Source organism: Mauremys reevesii, linkage group 1, assembly GCF_016161935.1.
Source record: "Mauremys reevesii isolate NIE-2019 linkage group 1, ASM1616193v1, whole genome shotgun sequence".
Lineage (NCBI taxonomy): Eukaryota > Metazoa > Chordata > Testudines > Geoemydidae > Mauremys > Mauremys reevesii.
The window spans coordinates 128,740,716-128,764,815 of record NC_052623.1 but is presented as its reverse complement, the minus strand read 5'-3'; the positions used below and the strand labels follow the sequence as shown (position 1 = coordinate 128,764,815).

The window sequence follows — 24,100 nt, the reverse complement described above, 5'->3', positions numbered from 1 at the left end:
TTAATTGCAGTGTAGATGTTTTGGGCTGAGGCTGCAGCCAAGCTTGAATGTCTACACAATTAAACAGCCCCTTAGTCTGAGCCCCGTGAGTTCGAGTCATCTGCAGTGGGCCAACCACGGGGGTGTAACTGCAATGTAGACATATCCTCAGGCAGTTATGGCCTTTCTTGCAGGAATGCCTTAGGTGCCTGCTGCACTCCACACAAAACAGCTGGAGGAGGAGATGGTGGTGCCCACTTTATAACGTTTAGATCAGTAGTTAGAGTACTCACCTGGGATGTGGAAGAGGTTCAGTTTCCCTCCCTCCCTGCAAGGGAGAAAGGATTTAAACAGGGGTCTCCCACCACTCAGGAGCATTCTCTAACCACTGAGCTATGCGATGTTCTGTTGTAGGGCTTCCTCAGTCTGTCCTGTTCTAGCTGTTCCACTGTGGATAAATAATGAAAGAATAATTGGAGCAGGGGGACATTAGGGTAGAGAATCACCCCCTGCTTCTTCAGGCCCAATGACTAATTAAGTATTTATTCACACTTGAACGGTCGTTGGGACAGGACAGAGAAGAGACATCATGGATTGCTTTGGGGCCTAGATGGGAGACAGGTGTCCAGACACCTAGAGGGAGGCAGCAGTGCATATGCAGAAACATAGGCGCTGAGGGAACTTTTACCCTGAAAACTTAGGCTCTGTGTGAGTTGAGGCACCTACAGGGTTCAGCAGGAGTTTTGTGGATAGCAGTGGAGCCTAAAACTGTGCCTTAAGTGCCTAAACCTGAGATTTAGGCACCTAAGTCTGGGGTCTAAATATCTAAGTACCTTTGTGGATTCAGTGATGACTGGGCCTGATGACTGGCTTGTCAACTTTATAAACCCAGTTCTGGTGAGAGGGTTGGGTTTTTCTTTTCCCATTCCTCCAGCATTAAACACCACTCCATCAGCTTCTCTTCCTCATCACATGTCCAGCGTATATCACTTTTCTGACTTCTTCCCATCTATCCTTCCCTCTCTCTCCGCTCCTCAATTTTCCTTTTTGTTGTTCATGCATTTGCTGTATTCTTCCTGCTTGTCAAAGACCCATCAGCACTGGCCCCTTCTTGTTCCCTTGATCCATTATGCTGTAGTCCACCTCCAAATTGTTGTCCTCAGCCATTTCATCCATTGTTTCAGATTGGCACTTGTCAGTGCTGTGTCATGTTACAAAGAAATCATCCAGCTGCTGCTCTGGTGACCTTCCTCCTTTCATTTGCACCTTCAGTGATCATACTACCTTCTACCATATGCACCTGTACATTGAATGAGACAGAATTTACCATAGTATTTTGATAGAGTCCAAAATGCCACACAAGTTACAGTGCCTACATAATGTGATAAGACTGCTATTTAATAAACCATTATTGTTATTCCTTTTTAGCAACTCTAACAATTCTGCTAAGTCAAACTATTTTCACTGGATGGCTGAAAGGAACACATGTGGCCTAGAGACTATTTCTTTGCCAAATTACAAATTTCTGCCTTGTCTTGTTTAGGCACAAGAGCTGTTCATAGAAAAGTTGGAATTTCTTATTTAATTCTGGAAAAAAAAATTTTTTTTTTATAAACTCTCTTCATTTTCAAAAACTGCAGAGGCATTTTTGCTCAACATTTATTTTCAAGTGTCCTCATGGAGAGAGCAGACCTGGAAAATATCAGCCAAAAAGGTAAAAGCTTAGCAAAGTAATAAACACCTGAAAAAGGCCTTTGGAATAGAAAATTTAGTAGATTACTCAGTGCTCACTGCAGCTGTAATTTCAACTTTAACTCTTAGGACCTGCAGTTACTCAAATAGGTAGTCAGTGGGGCTACTCCTGTGAATAACTGCTCCCCTAGGTGAATAAGATGGGGGAGGCAGCATAATCTAGCCTTTAATGAAGTTTTATTTATTGGAGAATATATTTATTGGGGCAGGTATACACACAGCTCTCATTTTTTAAAAAAAATCCTTTTTAAAAAATGAGGGCACACCTAAACATGGGACAAGGGCTACCCAAAGAGGATAACAGAAATATATGTCCTTTCAGTTACAAGGAAAATTGTGAATTTAAGATACCAAGGGTGGAACTCCTGGCCTTGTTGAAGTTAATGGAAGTTTTGCAATGGACTTCAGTGAAAGCCAGGGTTTACCCAATATGTGTACGGGAAGAGAAAACTCATGAGAGCAGCACAAGTAGTGTGTTTAAAGACTACTTAAAAATATGGGATTGTTACTACATTTTAGGGGGTTCCTTTCTTAGGTAACACAAAGTTAGAGAACTGTTGGACAGATCAAAGCCTGCTGCTTTTTGAGCTAGTGTGAGACTATTGTTTATTTGTTATTTGTATTATACTAGTGCCTTGCAGCACGAGTCATGGACCAGGATTCCCTGGAGCTAGGTGCTGTACAAACAGGGCCTTACAAGCTAAGAATAAGATAAGAGACAGCAGATGGAGACAGACAGACGGGGAAGTACAATTAAACAATGAGACTGTATTGGTCAGTGTGGTATGTGGTGGTCTTGGCACACTCGCAGCATCACTGTTGTCAAGTTTTTTATAGACCAGACCGCAAAGGAGTTTTCAGGAGGAGTTTGAAGGTGGATAATGAGGTAGCTTTGTCAATGTTTATGGCGAGTACCTCCAAACCATGTGGGGCAGCATGGGAAAAAGTGCAAAGATATTTGTTTGAAAATGTGGTAGTGGAGGCTGGCATGACAAGCTGATTGGAGGCGAGCACTGACAGCTCAGTAGGAATTGAGAGATGACTGGTAGGGCAGGGACTGACTGTGAAGGTGGTGGTATCTACTCCACTCCGTAGGGACACGACTGCTGCAGACTAAAATATTCAAGACAAATTTTCTTCCTGAGCATCCAGTAGTTTACTCTCAAAAGAAAGAAAAACCCTATTAACTTTACCAATGCTGCATTTTTTTACACTGAAAGTCTCCTCACACCTCTGATTTTATTTTATTGCTGTAATTTATTTTTTCCCAAAGCAATTAAATTGAAGTCATGGCTTGTTCAACCTTTCTTCTTTTTTAGCTGCAATTTCTTTTCTGTTGCTGCTGTTGGGGTTTTTTCATATAAGGCTTGATTGTGCAACCCTTAAACCACATTGATGTAATCCCTACCCACATAAAGAGTCCCTTTAATTAAGCCAAGGTACTGTCCCAAATCGATGTGTCAATAGAAGAGGCTTTAGAGCAAACTGGTAAACTAAACAGAAATAAGTCACCAAGCCTAGATGGTATTTGCCCAAGAATTCCAAAGGAACTCAAATATAGAATTGCAGAACTATTAACTGTACTACATAACCTGTCGCTGAAATCAGCCTCTGTAGCTGATGACTGGAAGGTAGCTAAATGCTCATTTTCTAAAAAAGGGCTCCAGAGGGGATCCTGGCAGTTACAGGGCAGTGAGTCTAACTTCAGTACCAGGTAAATTGGCAGAAACTATAGTAAAGAACAGAATTATCAGACACACAGATAAACATGGTTTGTTGAGGAAGAGTCAACCTGGCTTTTGTAAAGGGAAATCATGCCTCACAGCCTGTTAGAATTCTTTGAGGAAATCAACAAGCATGTGGATAAGGAGGATCCAGCCGATAAAGTGTACTTGGACTTTCAGAAAGCCTTTGACAAGGTCTCTCACCAAAAGCTATTAAGGAAACTAAGTAACCCTGGGATAAGAGGAAAGGTCATCTTATGGATCAGTAACTGGTTGAAAGATAGGAAACAAGGGTAAGAATGAACTGTCAGTTTTCACGGAGAGGTGAACAACGGGGTCCCCCAAGGATCTGTACTGGTACCTCTGCTGTTTGACATATTCATTAATGATCTGGAAACAGTGAAAAGTGAGGTGGCAAAGTTTGCAGACAATAAAAATTATTGAAGATATGTAAGTCCAAAGCAGCCTGTGAGAAGTTACAGAGGGATATCACAAAATTGGGTGACTGGGCAACAAAATGACAGATGAAATTCAACATTGATAGTGCAAAGTAATGCACATTGAAAAAAAATAATCCCAGCTATAAATGTACAATGATGAGTTCTAAATGAGCTTTAACCACTCAAGAAAGAGATCTTGGATAGTTATTATGGATAGTTCTCTGAAAACTTCTGCTGAATGCGCAGCAGTGATCAAAAGTGCTCACAGTATATTAGGAACTATTAGGAAAATGATAGAAAATAAGACAGAAAACATGCCTACACTATATCCATGGTGCACCGACACCTTGAATATTGTATCCAGTTCTGGTTGCCCCATCTCAAAAAGGATATAATGGAAGTGGAAAAGTTTCAGAGAAGGGTAACAAAGACAATTAAGGATATGGAACAGTTTCCATATAAGGAGAGACTAAAAAGATTAGTGCTGTTCAGCTTAGAAAAGAGATGACTAAGGGGGACAATGACATTATAGAGGTATATAAAATCATGAATGGTGTAGAAAAAATTATTAGAGAAGTATTATTTACCCTTTCAAACAAAACAAAAAAACAGAGGTTACCTGATTAAATTAATAGGCAGCAGGTTTAATACAAACAGCAGGAATTACTTTTGTCACACAACTAACCTGTGGAACTCATTGTCATGGGATGCTGTGATGGTCAGAAGTATAACTGGGTTCAAACTGGATACATTAATGGAGGATAGGTTCATCAATGGGTATTAGCCAAGATGGTCAGGGACACAACCCCATGCTTGGAGTGACCCTAAACCTCTGACTGCCAGAAGCCAAGAGTAGAAGACAGAAGTGGATCAGTCCATAATTGTCGTGTTGTGTACACTCCCCCTGAAGCTCTGGTATGGGCCACTGTTGGAGACAGGATGCTGGGCAAGATGGACCAAGGTCTGACCCACTGTAGCCGTTCTTATGTACTTATGTGAGTAGGAGTTGCACAGTTCTGCTCATAATGAACAAAATATGGACTAAAACAGATAAACCCTCAAATATTCACAGGGACATATGTTTTTAATATTTTTATATTCTATAGAATGGAGAGCAGAAATGTTGGGAACTGGACATCAGGAATTTTGTTTTTACGGTTTTTCTTGTTCAGCTTTTTTGTGATTTTGCTCCCTATTATTGGGGAAGCAAACGCAGAGCCCCTTCCCAAAGGGTCTGAAGGATATCATGCTGCTAACTGAAAAATTCTCATATTATCCCTGTATGCATGTTTGACTAAATAAACAACCTGTAAATTGACTTGTAACAGCTGCCATGTGTCTTTAGACAATAGAAATAGCTAAGCTGAAAATCGTAAAGGACAGATCGTTGCAGGACAACAACAACAGAATGCTTGCAAATAGAAATGACTACATTTTTCTAATTGGACATCTATCATTTGTGTGTCATCAACCTCAGTCTTTTGTGAACTATTAATACTAGAAAATTATACTGTGGTTGATAAACGTAAGTGTTATGTTCCTTTAATTGCCTACCAGATTTGTTGTTGCATTTTTTATTGGCCAAAGTTGAGTGTATGTATGTATGTATGTATTTATAATATGTGCCTTATATCCTTATCTGTATTGCTATTGTGAATTAATGAGTTATTTTTTTTCTCTTCATGTAGTTTTCCCTACACAAAATGGAAATGTCGCTATAGTGACTGGAGGTGCTAAAGGAATTGGTTATCATACTGTGAAGCATTTGGCAAGACTTGGCATGCATGTTATACTAGGTACTGTCATTATTTTGTCAATACAAATGTATATTGTGCCTCTGGGACTAAAATCTTAAAGAAATATCTGTCCATTAGTATAACTAAAAATATGCCTGGTTGTTACAGAGCCAAATCCTGCCAAGCCTTATGTTATTTAAAATGTTTATTACGGCAGTGCCTTGGGCCGACCCAGAGTGGGGCTCCATGGTGCTAGGCCCTGTACAAACACAGAGTGGTAGATGGTCCCTGTTCCAAAGAGCTTACACAAATCTCTTTTGTACGAGTTCTAATGCTTAGCCCCTCTGAATATTTGGCCCACAGTTTATGTTGCAAGCGTTTTTAAGAACTAGTCCTGGAATCCTTTCATGCAAAAAGCAGTCAGTGTGAACACACATAAAAAACACACACTTGAGCATGGTAATTTGAAATACATTGTACGCTGGGCACACTTTAAAATGTTCCTTTTGCTGATTTTTAGGCAAAGTTCTACCGTTATGAGGAGGTATTCCTCCTACTTAGGATGTGGGAGACTGTAAAACTTTTTTAGGGTGTCCAGTCCACATTAAGAGGAAATTATTATGAAAAATTTAAAGGTATTTTTTGGTGTATGGGGGGTGGTTCATGTTTTGTCCCATATAATGTAACTCAAAAGAAGTTAGGAAAATTGTTCTAAGCAAAGCAAACATTGAATTATCCACACATAAAAATATCAGTGAAGATCTTGAGTCATCTTTCACTCCAGTTCTGGGGTTTTCTTGGATTTTTTAAAATTATATAATGTTTAAAACACTACAGTATATTACCTAATCTTTTCCTGTTGCTAATCCACTAGCTTTTAATTTAGAAGAATGTAATTTAGAGCTATTCCAAGATTACTCTATTTGTGTTTAATTATACTTCAGCAATCCAGTAATTTAACTTTATTCAAATGGAAAATATGACTATATTAAGAGTGAAAAGCTACTAGCAGTGGTGGATCAGTCTGTTCTCAGTCATGTGGGTGGGAATGCAGAGTACCTCCTTTAACATTAAGGGAGTTACTCTGTCTTAGTACAAGTGTAATGCAGAGAAGAACCTAGTCGTACACGTTTTAAAAGTCACATCAAAATCAAGCATCTGAAAACACAACCAGGTGCTACTGTATTCTAGCTAATGCTGTCACTGTTACTATTGCACTCAAAGTATCTTTATGTATTTTTAAGGTGAACTGCAAAAACTTTACTCAATTTTCTCCCCTTTCTTTAGGAAACGTACAAACACACTTTTGGTTTTGTTTTCAAAATAATTTTATATCATTTAAGGTAGAAATGATGAGAATTATTTCAATCAAGTGCACTATCTGAGCCAAACCCTGACCCAAGCATGGAGCCCAATCAAGCTTCACAGCCTGGATGGGTTCTGCATCCATGGAGCCCTCCAGAAGGGAGAGGCCCCCTCAGCAGACTCAGCAGTCACTCTGGCAGGCGAGTCTTGCCCTGTTTGGCAGTGCACCGACATTTCTGCACAGAGGCAGGAGGAGAGGGGGCAATGCAGCTACCACTGGTGCCTGGCCAGAGAAAGAGTTAGAGGACCAACTGACCCCCTCACAGAAATGTATGACAGCTGCAAAGGAAGCTATTGACTGGTAACAGTGGAGTCCATCATGTGCTGACTTACCCTGGTGATGGGGGCAATATAAGAACCTCAACAGAATCCCAGGAGTCGGTGCTGGAACTACGGGTGCTGGGGGTGCTGCTGCTCCACCTGGCCTGAAGTGGTTTCCATCATATCCAGGGTTAAAGTTTGGTTCAATGGCTTTCAGCACTCCCACTATACAAATTGTTCCAGCACCCCTACCCCCAGGCAGGGCCGGCTCCAGAGTTTTTGCCGCCCCAAGCGGTGGGGAAAAAAAAAAGCCACGATCGTGATCGGCAGCAGCTCCCCTGCACCGCTTTCTTCTTCGGCGGCAGGTCCTTCCCTCCGAGAGGGACCGAGGGACCCGCCGCCAAAGAGCCTGACGTGCTGCCCCTTCCCCTTGGCCGCCCCAAGTGCTTGCTTGCTGAGCTGGTGCCTGGAGCCGGCCCTGCCCCTGGGGCAATCAGTGCAGGAGCACAGTAGCGACCTCTGGATGCTTCCATTCACCAGATATGCTTTCTGAGCCCTCAGGTTCCCTGCACAGGGGAGATAGAGAGGTATGGCTCTTGTCGCTGTCATTTTCTCTTATTCTGTTGTCCCTCCTCATCAGGAGATTTAAAGCAAATTCCTATTCTGATTTCCTGTCTTTATTCCCCAGTTTTTATGTATAATGGCTACTTCACCTTCTGCAGCAAACTGGAGTTCTGCACAATTTGTTAATTTCTTTTGGGCATAGAGAAATCTGTAGGGGTTAAAAGAGAGATATGAACACTAGATAGTGCGGGGAAAAACTTGACCCCTGTGTAGTCAATGAGGGTTTTGCCGTTGGCTTCAATGACTCCAGGATTTCACCGCAGACTTTGATACTAAAATGCTTAATTATTAGATCTTATTCTCAATATATCTGTGACCACAAAGAAGCTTTTCCACATACTTCCGCTGTTGATGCAAGAGCCTTCCCCTCTTCTGTAGTTCCTGCTGTCTGGAACAGCTGTCATGTATTTCATGGCCTTATTATGGGCTCCCATCTGCTCCCATTAAAGTAAATAGCAAAAGTCCTAATGCCTTCCATGGGAGCAGACTTTGGGCATATCTATATTACCAGCATTACTATACTGGTATAACTCCCAGTTTGGACATCGTTATTTGGAATAATACTGTTAATGCACAAATTCAGCTACACTGAAAAAAAGGTTGCTGTAATTCTGAATAAGAGTCTCTACACAGTGAGTTATACTGGTATAACTATAGTGGTGTAGTTCATCTCATGTGAAAACTCAATATAATGTAATATGACACCGTTGAGAACGTTATCTGCAGCAGGAATTATATCTCTGGATCTAAAAGCATGAGCCTCTGCTGCCTGAGCTAAAAGACCCAATTTTGTCACCTCAAAGGTTGTAGGGATTCATAAACCTCTATGTGGTCCAGCCACTAGGAGACAGAACCACATTGTGGGTATGTCTACTCTGCAGTCGAGAGGTCTGATGGAAGCAGGGGTTCACATACCTGAACTAGCTTTCATCGCATGGCAGCTGCTGGACCATGTACCCAGGGTTTCACGTGGGTGGGGCTTGCTTGAGCAGCCACCTATGCTGCTGTGGCTTCCCTACTATTGTTAGAAATTGGGTCACCTCAAATTGTGAGCCGGAGTTTAGACTTATTCAAAGCTTGTGTGCTTTAAGACCTGCCATGCCCCCTGGGTGTTCCAGCTTTAGAATGAATAAAGAAATATTTTGCTTTGCATGTGTTAAAAATTCTGACTTTAAATATTTAGAACTTTAAGTTGGTCTCTTCCTTAAATCTCAGTGAGTTAATAAAACAAGCCTAGCATAGTGATTCTAATTTGAGCTGTTACTTATGTGAAAAAAAGTCCATTTAGCATATGTGGGGAACAGTTGGGTATTCTTCCCCACCCTTGTCCTTCCATCCAACTCATATACGCTTTCACACCCATAATTCAAAACAAAACTGAACCAACGTTGTTCAAACCAGGGGCATAAGTAGCGGTAACTCTAAAACACCACTCCTTGTAGCACTTAAATGAGACTCTCACGCAGTAAACCGTGTAGCTCTGTGATTCCTCCCTCTCCTTTCTTACATGAGGAGCGAACAGTTACCAGTTCTGACACTTGAATTATCCCTAGGCTTCTGAGTTAGCTCCTTACTGACAGGAATTGGGCAGTTCACACTACTCAGAGCTATTGTTCCAGATTCTCTGTAAGCATCTTTTCATCAGTTACATGAGTCAAATTTTTTAAGATTTCTTCATAACCATTACATCTGTAAACTGAACTATTTAATGGAAGCTGAGATTCTGGATCATGATACCAGTTTCAGAGAAGCGCCAGGATGCCACAGGTTAGCTCAATCTTAGCCTGGGTTCAACAGAACATTCCATTCACTGAGTCCAAGCGTGGAAAACTTTAGATCAAAAAGAATTTGTATCCAAAAGTTATGAAAAAGCAACTGAAAAAAGGGGTTTTAGAATGGAAGTTAGAACTTGCCTTACCTGTGGCAGGCACTAGTCACTGAATAACTGCTGTAATATAGGCTTTCTGTTCTACTTTGGAATTACAAATATCTACTTTTGAATTTCCCCCTTTGTAAGGGCTGGGGGTACTAAAGGAAGTGGCAAATTTTGATTTGAGTGGCAATATCTAATATAAAAGCTCTCATGCTTCACAGTTTTGCACCGTCACTGAAAAGTGAGCATAAAGCACAAAAGTTCTGATTTGGCAGCATTCTGTGCATGCTGGGCACAGCTGAAAACACAAAGTAGTGGAAAATCAGGCCCATACTGTGCTTCTTTTGAAGTGTAATCATACTATAAATACACTTAATCTATTGGAGCCTCAAATTTTGTTACAGATTAATAAAATTCCACTGAGAAACCCAGCACTTACTTGAAGCCCCTTCAAGTCCAGCTGCAACCGAGAAAGCAAATACACCTCTACCCTGCTTTAACGCGACCCGATATAACACGGGTTCATGTATAGTGTGGTAGCAGCGGGGTTCCGGCAGCGCTTTAAAGGGTCCGGGCTCCCCGCAGCGGCTGCAGCCCGGAGCTCTTTAAATCAGTGCCGGAGCCCCATCGCCGCTGCAGCAGCAGGGCTTGCCTGCGATGTGGGGCTTCTGCGGGGACCCCCAGGCCCTTTAAATCACTGCTGGAGCCCTGCTGCCCCTACCCCGGGACTGTGGTGGTGGGGCTCCACTGGCGATTTAAAGGAACTCAGGCTCCCCTCAGCGGCTGGAGCCTGGAGCTCTTTAAATCACCGCCGGAGCCCTGCGGCCCCTACCCCGATATAACGGGGTTTCAGCTATAACATGGTAGGGATTTTTGGCTCCCCACAACCGCGTTATAGAGGGGTAGAGGTGTATCTTTGTCAACTTTTTCTGTTTTGTCTGGTTTCCAATTTTCAAGTTAGACTCCTTATGCTCTAAATCAGTCCATTTTAATACAGTATGTTAAAACTACAAAGGTGACTTTAGAAGGATAATTAAATCCTATCTAGAGGGTGCAGTTTTTCATTTTCAAAGATAGTTTGATTTAATTTTAATTACAGAAAATTTATGACCAACACTGTGAGTATGTCTACACTACCTGCCGGATTGGCGGGCAGCGATTGATCCAGCGGGGATCGATTTATCGTGTCTAGTCTAGACATGATAAATCGACCTCCGAGCCCTCTCCCGTCAACTCCTGTACTCCAGTGCCGTGAGAGGCGCAAGCAGAGTTGACGGGGGAGAGGCAGCAGTCAACTCACCACGGTGAAGACACCATGGTAAGTCGATCTAAGTACGTCAACTTCAGCTACGTTATTCACATAGCTGAAGTTGCATAACTTAGATTGATTCCCACCTGTCCCAGTGTAGACCAGAGCTAAGTCTCCTCTCACTCTAGATTGTCGCAGAGAGATATTTGAGTTCTAATATATGCAGGAAAGCATTTCTCTTCCTAAGTGAGGCATATTTTGTTAGGATAGTATGCATGGTAGAGTTAGAGTTGAGCAGTATTTCATACTTGAGAGTTTGTTTTCTAATTCTCTTATGAAAAACATATAGTTGGTTGCCTAGTAATGATCTCACTAATATTTTACTACAGTAGTTGCACTACAGTAAAGGCTACAAGAGGTTCAGCTATCACCCTCTATTTTTACACACACACAGCCTTCCAAATCATTCACATATTTGCTGAAATTTCCCCAGCTTAGTCTGTTTAAAGACAATTAAAAAGTAAAACCTGAGCAAAGCCCTTATTCCTTTGTTTGGTTAGGGATCGCTCTATTGTTTTGTTCTGAGTCAAACAAAGCAAAACGTGTACTGAGTGTAAAACCATCAGTTGTGTGTATTACAAGTCAAGAGGTGGAATGTCTTCTCTGCACTGCCCTGTTCTAGTCATTTTAAGTGTACCTGATATACTTTTTTTGGAACTTCCTGGTTTCATTTCATTTCTGCATTTCTTTTTGTCAGTAGTCATGAAATTCTCCAAGTTGCCAACTTTGGTAACAACATTTCTTTTTTATTCTAGGCAATCTTAAGCTTTGCAGGTTGTGACATCATATTTGAAATATTTTAAGTTTCCTTTTTTCACCCGAAATAGTTTCTCCCATTGTGAGAGCTGTTCAAGAAAGAAAATATTTTTATAGGGCTGTCAATTATTCACAGTTAACTACAAAAAATTAATCGTGATTTGTCATAACTATAAAGGGAAGGGAACAGCCCTCCTGTGTACAATACTATAAAATCCCTCCTGGCCCGAGACACCAAAATCCTTTTACCTACAAAGGGTTAAGAAGCTCAGGTAACCTGGCTGACACCTGACCCAAAGGACCAATAAGGGGACAAGATACTTTCAAATCTTGGTGGGGGGAGGCTTTTGTTTGTGCTCTTTGTTTTGGGGTTGTTCGATCTTGGGACTAAGAGGGACCAGACATCAATCCATGCTCTCCAAATCTTTCTGAACCAGTCTCTCATATTTCAAATTTGTAAGTAACAGCCAGGCAAGGCGAGTTAGTTTTATCTTTGTTTTCTCAACTTGTAAATGTTCCTTTTTGCTAAGAGGATTTACCTTTGTTTGCTGTAACTTTGAAACTAAGGCTAGAGGGGATTCCTCTGGGCTCGGTGAATCTGATTACCCTGTAAAGTTATTTTCCATCCTGATTTTACAGAGATGATTTTTACCTTTCTTTCTTTAATTAAAATCCTTCTTTTTAAGAACCTGATTGAGTTTTCCTTGTTTTAAGATCCAAGGGCTTTGGATCTGTGTTCACCAGGAACTTGGTGGAGAAGTCTCTCAAGGCTACTGGGAGGGAGATAGTTTGGGGGGAAGGTAGACAGAGTTTCCCAAATAATTCTTAAATGATTTGGGTGGTGGCAGTAAAACCAGATCTAAGCTGGTAATTAAGCTTAGAGGTTCTCATGCAGGTCCCTACCTCTGTACCCTAGAGTTCAGAGTGGGGAAGGAACCATGACACGATTAAAAAATTAATCACAATTAATCGCAGTTTTAATTGCACTGTTAAACAATAGAATACCAATTGAAATGCATTAAATATTTTTGATGTTCTTCTACATTTTCATATATATTGTATTCTGTGTTGTAACTGAAATCAATGTATATTATTTTTTATTATAAATATTTGCACTGTAAAAATGATAAACAAACGAAATGGTATTTTTCAATTCCCCTCATACAAGTACTATAGTGCCATCTCTTTGTTGTGAAAGTGCAACTTACAAATGTAGATTTTTTTTGTGTTACATAACTGCAATCAAAAACAAAACAATGTAAAACTTCAGAGCCTACAAGTCCACTCAGTCCTACTTCTGGTTTAGCCAATCTCTAAGACAAACAAGTTTGTTTACATTTACAGGAAATAATGCTTCCTGCTTCTTGTTTATAATATCACCAGAAAGTGTGCATGGCACTTTTGTTGCTGGCATTACAAGGTATTTATGTGCCAGATATGCTAAATGTTCGTATGCCCCTTCATGCTTCGGCCACCATTCCAGAGGACATGCTTCCATGCTCGTTAAAAAAATAATGCTTTAATTAACCTTGTGACTGAACTCTTTGGGGGAGAATTGTATGCCCCCTGCTCTGTTTTACCCACATTCTGCCATATATTTCATGTTATAGCAGTCTCGGATGATGACCCAGCACATGTTGTTTATTTTAAGAACACTTTTACTGCAGATTTGACAAAACGCAAAGAAGGTACCAATGTGAGATTTCTAAAGATAGCTACAGCACTTTACCCAAGGTTTAAGAATCTGAAGTGCCTTCCAAAATCTGAGAAGGACGAGGTTGGAGCATGCTTTAAAAAGACTTAAAAGAGCAAAATTACGATGTGGAAACTGCGGAGATATAGGAAGAAGGGGACACACATCAGGGCCCAAATGAGGCTCTGGGTGATCATTACTTCCCACCACCCAACACAGATGTAATGAGGTTAAATGGTGTCCATATAAATAAATTAAAACTACTGATTATTCCTCAAGAAAGGCTTTTAATGACTTATGGCTATGAATGCAACACAGAAGACAAGCACATGTACAAGTAAACTTTTACTACTATTTTTAATACTGCAGCATTAATATCATCTGAGATCAAATTATCCCGACACTGCCATTCTTAATACTATAGTGTCAGTACAACTTGAGATCAAAACAGCTCGAGCAACCCAGACTTCTTTACTCTGTTACCTTATTCTGCATGCAACCAGACTATTTTACTTTAAAACCTTACCTTGCCGAGAATACGTTACCCTTTAGTTGACCACTCTTTGCACTGGCCAGGTACAGATAGTCGGTGTGATTCAGGTTTCCTTGGTTCAGGGGGTATGGGTCCAGACGGTCAAAGAGAACAACATCCTAGACCAAGACACACACACACATGCCCACCTGAAGCTCTACACATTTATTCTTATCTGCCCGCCGTGTTTTGAAGCAGGTCAACCAATCAGATTAGGCCAAATCTTTAATCTGATTAGAGTTGGCTGTATAATTCATGCTTACTTATTTTCTTGTAACCAATTGTCGTTTTAGTTTTATAAGTTATACACAAGGAGATAACTTGTATCCATATAGCCCATTGTCTCAACTGTGGTTTGTCTAATAGCCAAATGTTCTAAATATGGTCAATGTGGGCTAGACAAGCTGTGCCCAGGGGGGTACAACTTATCTCACTTTACAGGAGTTAGCATAATGTGGCAGAGCGTCTTGACCACAAGTCTGTTTCCTTTTGCAAAGCTTGCTTCTTAAAGCTAATTCTAGAATGCTCGCCTTATGAAGCTTCCGGAAGTTTTAGGCCTAATACTGACAATACTATTGTTCTTTTTAAGCCTAACAACACTCTTGTTCAAATTAATCACAGAAACTACAGAACCCAAACCACCAAAAAAGAAAATCAACCTTCTGCTGATGGCATCTGACTCAGATAATGAAAATGAACATGCATCGGTCCGCACGGCTTTGGATTGTTATTGAGGAGAACCCGTCATCAGCATGGACGCATGTCCCCTGGAATGGTGGTTGAAGCATGAAGGGACATATGAATATTTAGCGCATCTGGCACAAAAATATCTTGTGATGCTGGCTACAACAGTGCCATCAGAACGCTGTTCTCACTTTAGGTGACGTAAACAAGAAGTGGGCAGCATTATCTCTTGCAAATGTAAACAAACTCGTTTGTCTGAGTGTGATTGGCTGAACAAGAAATAGGACTGAGTGCACTTGCAGGCGCTAAAATTTTACATTGTTTTCTTTTTGAATGCAGTTTTTTTTTACATAATTCTACATTTGTAAGTTCAACTTTCATGATAAAGAGATTGCACTCTACAGTATTTGTATTAGGTGAATTAAAAAATACTATTTGTTTTGTTTTTTTACAGTGCAAATTCTTGTAATTAAAAATAAAGTGACCACCATACACTTTCTATTCTGTGTTGTAATTGAAATCAATAGATTTGAAAATGTAGAAAACATCCACAAATATTTTAATAAATGGTATCCTATTATTGTGTAACAGTGCGATTAATTTTTTTAATCACTTGACAGCCCTAATTTTTTATTTTGGTTACTTTTTTCTTCAGCCAGGTGAATAATTAATTCCCTATGTTTACAAAGCACAAATCTAGCTAGAAAATACCCCAGTCTTTCATTTGGATCAGTCAATCCTGTCTGCAAACGGTGAACATGATTGAAAATTATCCTTTTTGAGAGATTCCAAATACATTTTAAAAAATTCCAAAAAGCATACATTCATACATGAGATTCCAGCCAGTAGAAACTGTTTCATTTGCAAAGAGTGATGCTGAATGCAGGTTAAATTGAAGAAGTGGAACTTTATTAAACCCTGTGCACTGGTCTCTCCATGTGGCTGAGTTGCTTTCAGCCTAACTCCATGGCATTCCCTGTGTCCACTGGTGTGCCATCACTAACAGTCCCTCCAAGGAACATGGGCCCTCTGACTTCAGTTCCACTGATCATGATACATCATCCCTATTTTACAGACATTTTAATATAAACATTTAAAACAAATTATTGATGCCCAGACCCCAATCCGTTTTCCTTCATCCAGAAGTTGCTAACATATAGCCAAGTTGGAGTCTCATCTTTACCACAAACTTAGTTGTTTACATTTTCTTGAAGATAATTTGGTCTCCTCAACAAGTGACCACCCTGGGAATTACCCATCTCCTCCTTTCTTGTGGGGTTGGTCTCTGAATAATTCTCTGTTATGTGATGATCTCTCTCTCTCAGTGGGCTCTCTGGCTGTTGTGTCTACTGGCTTGTAACAGCCTCCTGTTCCTTTGGATCACTTGTCCCTCTTACTTATCTTATATGATCTGATGCCTCTGCACCCCTTCAGGATCTTTTAGCTGACTCTTTCTGGTGTCTCTCTAGTGGCTGGATCCTCACAGGGATGCCTGTTTCTAGGGCCAGTAGGTCCTTAGCTGACTTGTCAAACTCTAGTGCCTACAGTCTCTGATTGTTGGACATCTCCTCTCAGTGGTGTCTCTATCCTTCTGATTGCAACAGACCTCCTCTCATTGACAGCAGGATTTTAGTTCTTCATCCCATCAGTGCCTGTCCCTGACTGTTTTGGGACCCTTCTGATAGGGTAATCCTGTGAGCCAAAAATGTTAACAAGGGGTCTGAACCAGAAGAAACAGCCTTTTAGCTGTTTTTACAATTGAGTCAACTGGTGGGGAGGAGGTAGGGTGGTCAAATTCCCATTTGCATGCTGATTAATTAGAATTTTTCTGAGGCAAATTAGGAGCTGCTGTTGGTGAATACAGTGTTCAGAATGCCATATCTTACAAAATGGGCCCTCAGTTTGACTTGTTTCTTGTATCAGACAGGGCACTGACATCCCTAAAATTTGAATAGCAGTTCACTGTAATCAAGTGCTGCTTTTCATTGAAGGTAAACAAGTCTGCTTCCACCTTTTCCCATGGTAAGGTGGGCCACTTATGTGGTAAGAGTCTTTCTGCTGGCATTTATCACATGACTATCAGGCATCACTCATCTATCAAGGAGCAGAGCTGTGTATTTGTTCCCACCCAGTAAACACATTCTAGGGCACATTTAAGTCAGCTGTCAATACCCAGGTGCGAGACATGTATTTTTCGCATGAAGTGCTTATGTAATGAGGTGGAGACAACAGCTCTTTGTTCAAAAAATATGATTGTATCCTGCCCTCTCAGCTAATCTTTAATGCGAAAAAATAGTTCTGCCCCTACTAGTACTTGGCTTTGGTAGAATTGCTGTCTTTACTGCCTGTAGTTGGGTGTCCTTTTTCATAGATTATTTGATTTTCATCAGTTTCACTTTTAAAACTGGGAGACAGTCCAGCATGTCAAAGGATTCAATGTCCTAATCTTCTCCTCCCAACTCGCTGATTCTGGGTATATATGCCCTGCTCAGGGTGTTAGCTAACATCAATACCCATCTAGGAACAGTGCTGGGTGAGACTTCTCTGGAACATCTTTTATGCTGACCTTATGCATATTGGCATGTGCAGCCATCTATAGCAACCAAATGGTGTTGCAAGTATTGTCGTCATGCTGAACTCTGTCCCGGTTTCTGTGACCAAACCCATTCCTCATATCACAGACTGTCAAGATTCTGGCTTTGGAAAGTTCTGACAAGATGTCATCATGGATAGTGGCATCTTTCCAATGCCTGGGTCTATGCAGATGCACAGTTTGACTGATGGCTTCTTTGCCACCACCATGGTACTAGGATACCCTTGCTCTGCAGACGTTCAAACTCCTTGTGTACTCCCTAGTGCCACTGGAATTTTCCTTCGTGGTAAGCACACAGGTTCCACTTTGGGAAATTAGGTTGGATATTAGGAAAAACTTTTTCACTAGGAGGGTGGTGAAGCACTGGAATGGGTTACCTAGGGAGGTGGTGGAATCTCCTTCCTTAGAGGTTTTTAAGGTCAGGCTTGACGAAGCCCTGGCTGGGATGATGTAGTTGGGAATTGGTTCTGCTTTGAGCAGGGGGTTGGACTAGATGACTTCCTGAGGTCCCTTCCAACCCTGATATTCTATGATCAGATTCTGCCATCTTACATTGAGAAGAACCTCACTCTGAAGGCCGTTTCAATGGTTTCAGTGGGACTTACCACAAAGCAACACATTATTCAGTTTAATTCAGTGAAACAAAATCTGGTCTTAGTAATTCAACACAGTTGAATGATTGTATGCATTATTGGTACTCCAGATGCATTATCCAGGTATTCCAGAGGATTCTGAACTAATGTTTTATTTATTATTATTAAAACACATTTATCATGGTAGTGTCTTAGGGCCAAGCAAGAAGAGTGGGACCCCATGGTGCTAGGCACTACACAAATACAGAGTAGTAGATCAGAGGTTGGCAACCTCTGGCACGTGGCTCGCCAGGGTAAGCACCCTGGTGGGCCAGGCCGGTTTGTTTACCTCCCTCATCCGCAGGTTTGGCCGATCATGGCTCCCACTGGCTGCGATTCGCTGCTCCAGGCCTCTAAGGAAGGAGATTCCACCACCTCCCTAGGTAACCCATTCCAGTGCTTCACCACTCTCTGAGTGAAAAAGTTTTTCCTAATATCCAACCTAAACCTCCCCCTCTGCAACTTGAGACCATTACTCCTTTTTCTGTCATCATCTACCACTGAGAACAGTCTAGATCCATCCTCTTTGGAACCCCCTTTCAGGTATTTGAAAGCAGCTATCAAATCCCCCCTAATTCTTCTCTTCTGCAGACTAAACAATCCCAGTTCCCTCAGCCTCTCTTCATAAGTCATGTGCTCCGGCCCCCTAATCATTTTTGTTGCCCTTAGCTGGACTCTTTCCAATTTTTCCACATCCTTCTTATAGTGTGGGGCCCAAAATTGGACACAGTACTCCAGATGAGGCCTCACCAATGTCGAATAGATGGGAATGATCACATCCCTTGATCTGCTGGCAATGCCCCTACTTATACAGCCCCAAATGCCATAAGCCTTCTTGGCAACAAGGGCACACTGTTGACTCATATCCAGCTTCTCGTCCACTGTAACCCCTAGGTCCTTTTCTGCAGAACTGCTGCCTAGCCATTCGGTCCCTAGTCTGTTGCAGTGCATGCGATTCTTCCGTCCTAAGTGCAGGACCCTGCACTTGTCCTTGTTGAACCTCATCAGGTTTCTTTTGGCCCAGTCCTCTAATTTGTCTAGGTCCCTCTGTGTCCTATCCCTACCCTCTAGCGTATCTACCACTCCTCCAAGATCCAAAGCCCATTGGGTCATGTAACCAAATGGTTTGACAAGCAGTGTTTATATATGTAAATGAAGATTAGGGCAATATTTTTAACTAAGTTTATACTTTAGTTTTATTATTTGCTTTATACAGCTGTAGTGTTTCACTGAGAAATAGAATTTTTCATCCCCCTTCAATCATGCCTTATTTTATGCATTTATTCAGTCAAATTTGCATGACTAGTTTTATTTTTTGGACTTGATTGCAGAAAGTATCTTTGCTAAATCAATCTCACCTGCATTTATTTAATTATTTACATGGTGCAAAGTAGAAGAAATAAGTCAGAAAAGAGACAGACCAGCTTTGCATACATTACTCCATGACCAGCTGTATTTTTTTTATTCCCTCTAAATATTATGCATTTAGCAGAGAAAGGAGAAGTGAGGAAAGTGTTTAAGTAGCTCAGTAGTCTAAGTTCCCAAGACAGTTATTTCTTCTAAGCAACTTTTCTCAAAGTTCTTTCAATGGATATGAACATGCCAAACTCTCCGAAGCTTTTTGTATCTAGGGTAGGCAGTTCTTATCAAGTGAAGGCTGCTCACCCCCAAATTCTCATGGCTAAATTAAGAAGTGGTGAAAGTGAGCGCAATTTCATTGAGTCAATGGGGAAAAAAAAATCCAGGAAGGGGACTCTACTGTGAGTCACAAAAGTTCGAAGAGGTCATTTACAAGCATGTTAAAACACAACATTGTGGCTGTTTATACCATGTCTGAATTTAGTCCTCATACCATATACTCTCTCAGGTGTTAAACGTCTCACTCTCTAGTTGAGAATACTACATCTGTTTTAGCATTGTGCATCTTTCTGTATTTGAATGCCAGCCCTGTTTGTGATGCACAACATTCTCTCCCGTTTGGATTTTCAATAACCTGACTCTGCTAAAATAAATATACTTTACTTCCTCGGTTTCTTTGTTGGGCACCATCTTTTAAGGCCTGATCCAAAGCCCATTGAAATCAGTGGGAGGCTTTGTCTTGACTTCAGAGAGCTTTGGATTGGGCTCTCGTTTAGTAAAACAAAATCTTGAACAGCATCTTTTACATACCTTTTCACTCCAATTTTTCACTCCAGCTATCTGTATGATGTCTGCTACACTGCTGCTTTCCTTCCCTTCTGTAACCTTTTACAGTATCAGTCAGACACAGTATATGTTGATTCATTCTGGAACGTATAGATTTAGGGCCAGATGCTGCTCCCATTGAAGTTCCGTGAAAATTTTGCCATTGACAGCAATGGAAGCAGGATCAGAATTCCTTGTTGCTGAGTGGTCTAAATTGTCCTTAGTTTTCTTCCTCAAAGGCCTAATAGTTGGAGTGACTGACAAGATATTGCTGTGGAAAAATTATAGAACGTTTGAATCAGCTTTGGGTTTGTTTGTTTTTTTATTTATTAATTAACACAAAGCACAGTTCTAAGTCCTTTTTTAGCTTTTGTTTTTAATAGTTTTATCTTTTGCATTCTTTGTTTTTTGGGGAGCACTTAGACACTTGTCATTTTATCCTTCTCCTTGTGGCAGCTCGATTTTTGGCTCTGTCACTGACCTTGGGCAAGTCACTTTGCCTCTCTGTGCCTGTGGTTCCCCGAATCCCCACCCACTCTTTGGCCTGGTCTATACTGGGGTGGGGGGGGTTGATGTAAGATATGCAACTTCAGCTATGGGAATAGCGTAGCTGAAGTCGATGTATCTTATTTCGACTTACCTCCCAACCTCATGGCATGGGATCGACGGCCGTGGCTCCCCCGTCGACTCTGCTTCTGCTGCTCGCCCAGGTGGAGTTCCGGAGTTGATGGGAGCGCATTCGGGGATCGATATATCACGTCTAGATGAGATGCAATATATCGATCCCCGATAGATCGATCGCTACCTGCCAATCTGGCGGGTAGTCTGTACGTACCCTTTGTCTGTCAAGTCTATTTAGATTATAGACTAGGGCCTGTCACTTACTAGGAGGCTGTACAGTTTCTAATCCAATGGGGCACCGATCGTATCTCTCCCATTTAGATGCTACCATAGTACAAATAAAAATAATAAACATTGACATTTTACGGTCATATAGAATTTTAATGCAGGTTAACCTTTAGTTAGACATTTAAAACCAATGCTATTATGTTGCAGACATACATGTTTCTCTGAAATTGTATAGGGTGTTTTTAAAATTCTGTTGAAAGGATATTATACTCCATTATATTCCATGGTTGCTTATCTTGATTTCTATGGAACCCTTTAAAAAATTAGAAAACTTTTTTGTTTTCATCCTTTATTATTACATTTTATAGGACATTTCAATGAGGATATTTCAAATGGTACTTAAGAGTGTTATGACCTTTCCTTTCTTTGAGTATCAACATTCCTGGTGACTTCAGCACAGCTTTGTTTGAAGAGTCTGCAGTGAGAGGATGCAACATATTTTGTATTTTTGTCTAGGTCCTACATAAAACAGATGATAGACTTTGTGCGTATGATTCTTAAATATTGATTGGTGACTTTGAAAAATAAAATCAGAGTTTACTACCACATTGGAACATTTTAAATTAGCGCTCAGTAGGACTGTTCTCCTTTGTGTGCACTGCTCACTTTACTTGTGGGTTACAGAACTACTTGCTAGACAGCAGTACAATACAAGGAACTGAGATGTGTTCCTGGCTCTGGAAGGGAACTGTGGTCCAGTTTAAAGCAGGAGACTGAAAGTTAGGACTCTTAGCTACTAATTGTTTGATAATGATGCTTTGCATTTACATATAGGAGTCATTCAGTTGTGGATTTTAACGAACTTTCTAAAGGTGAGCATGCAGGAGTAGATCTGTTTTGCAAACACAATAGCCAAGCACATAGATTTGGCATGTTCATTCTAGGAGGCAGCATGTTTAAGTAGATGAGATTCAGCTACACATGAAGTCTACTCCCAGTTCTGCCCAAAGTGATCATATGAAACCTTTCAAAATCTAGTTAACAGTTTTTAAATGAGGGAGCATTTTATCTACTTGTGTGTTAAGGCAGAAGTATGAGGCCTTCCTCAATAATAAGGGTTATAAGTGAGCAGAATATTTAAACTAGTCCATGGAAAAAGCGAGACGAGAATTCATTGTCTGGTTCCCACCCCAGTGGATCTTCCAAACAGTATTTCTGTGGAACTGCTGCTTCCTGTCTTTAACCCTTTGTAGTTGTTTGGTGACAATGAAGGAGTATCACTGGCTACTAGCCAGGATGGGCAGGGATGGTGTCCCTAGCCTCTGTTTGCCAGAAGCTGGGAATGGGTGACAGGGGATGGATCACTTGATGATGCTAAGGCAGAGATCAAGCATGGAAAATTTCAGAGCAAATGGTTAGTTTGTCACAGTAAAAGCAACTGAAACAAGGGATTATAATGGAATGTGTTTATCAACTTTGACTATAAATGTTGCTATTGCTTTGCCCCTAATAAGTAAGGAATCACTCATCTCTTTAAATAAAATCAGAGATGTAGATTATTACTGTATCTTTTTGCGATACATTACTTTGAACTTTTCATAAGGATTTTGTCACTTATTCAGTCTCTTTATTCATCCCTAAAGCATTTGCTTTGCAAAATTCATTTCAAAAGCCTCCAGCAAACAAACAGCTTTTGTCAAGGCAATTTTTAATTTTACGATGTTCCCAGCTCCTAGACTCATGTTTTCAAAACTCCCTCTTACGCTAATATGGAAACAGATTTGAAGCAGCTATTTAGTAGAATGATTCTTTTGTCCCAATGGTCTTGAATTAAAATATGCAAATAAGATAAACTGAGCTCGTTTGGAGGGTCCTGAGCTTTAATGAGGAACCATTAATATAACAGTGAAAATAATGTGAATTAAAATTTGTTGTGCAACGCAAGGTCTTTGAAAAATAAATGAACATACTGAGAGTTAAATCAAGTCACTGGAGGTTTTAATATGCATGTTCACTCTGTGATAAATGCTGAATGAAAGGAGGATCAGATGGGACCCTCACAGGGCTTGCCACAGAAGTCAGTTTTTAACATAACTGTATCTAGCACTGTGACACATTGATTTTTGAAACCCCACTGTAGGAAATCACTTAAGCTGAAAGAGTGAGGAGAGTTGATTCCTTGCCCATAGCGGCTTTGTGCAGAGTTTTACAGACATGGCAGTTTCACTGTAGGCTTTGTTCTTTGACACTGCATCTATTTCCAGAAATTAGGATCAAGCTGAATGTTTGTGTGTCATAAAACCCCAGATGGATTTTGCAGAAAAACAAATACTACAAATGAGTGTTTCTTTGCTTTGTTTCTAAATGGTTCATATGAGGAGGTCAAAAAGGAATTGAAAAGCTGATCTAATCTGTACATACCATTATAGACCAGTATGCTTGTGGGTGTTTAGAGGCAAGCTGTCTTCTCATTAACAGTTTTAACTGGCAAAATTGCCTGTTTGAACTGCTTTCATATAAAGAGTGAGTCTTCTCCTTCCATTTCATGAACCCATCCATTTCTCACCTCCAGACAGAATATTGTAACTCCCTGTACCTGGGGCTAAATGTGGAAGCAACACAGAGGCTCCAGCTTCTGCAGAATGCATTAGCCTACCCCCGCAGTGGCCTGGGAGACATCACCCCTGTGCTGGTCTGATCCTTCCACTCGCTCTTGGACTGTGCTGCTTATACAATCCAGAATGAAGTGTAATTAGGTCCCAGAGATAAAATGTTCTCTCTCAAGGGCGTACAGGGAGTTCCCAGATGAAGTCAGACTAATCCAGAGTCTGATTGAACTGTTCAGCATGCCACAATAAACTCCTCTGTGAAAGATCTCTTCCTCCATAACCAGAAAGAGAAAGGAACAAATAAATGGAAGATAAATAAGCAAAATAAATACATAAATAGCCTAATAAACAATAACAAATCAAAAAAGGGGGAAGAAAAATAAAACCTTCCTTATCATCCAGGTTTATAAAAACGCAGGCAGTCTTTCTATAACTAGAGGCAGCAGAAGACTTTTTATTGTTCATTAGGGGGCTTACTAGGTGCATCTAATTTACCTAGGAAGGA

General features: G+C 40.7%; 2 protein-coding genes and 1 long non-coding RNA gene across 3 annotated transcripts in view; 2 read left to right on the top strand and 1 right to left on the bottom strand.

Moving 5' to 3' along the window:
- Positions 1 to 5,691, top strand: part of ZBED1 (zinc finger BED-type containing 1) — a 46,764-nt gene extending 41,073 nt beyond the window's left edge. The window contains exon 2 of the mRNA XM_039535461.1: positions 5,584 to 5,691. The gene's annotated coding sequence lies outside the window, so the exon portion shown is untranslated. The remainder of the gene's footprint in view (positions 1 to 5,583) is intronic.
- DHRSX (dehydrogenase/reductase X-linked) overlaps positions 1 to 24,100 on the top strand; it is a 222,025-nt gene that overhangs the window by 45,450 nt on the left and 152,475 nt on the right. The window contains exon 2 of the mRNA XM_039535496.1: positions 5,584 to 5,691. Within this exon, the coding sequence (XP_039391430.1) occupies positions 5,584 to 5,691 (108 nt within the window). The remainder of the gene's footprint in view (positions 1 to 5,583; positions 5,692 to 24,100) is intronic.
- Positions 331 to 14,611, bottom strand: LOC120403803. Its single transcript, XR_005597739.1, has 3 exons — positions 14,039 to 14,611; positions 813 to 1,279; positions 331 to 427 (listed from the first exon to the last, which is right to left on the bottom strand). It is a non-coding gene; the product is annotated as an uncharacterized LOC120403803 (long non-coding RNA).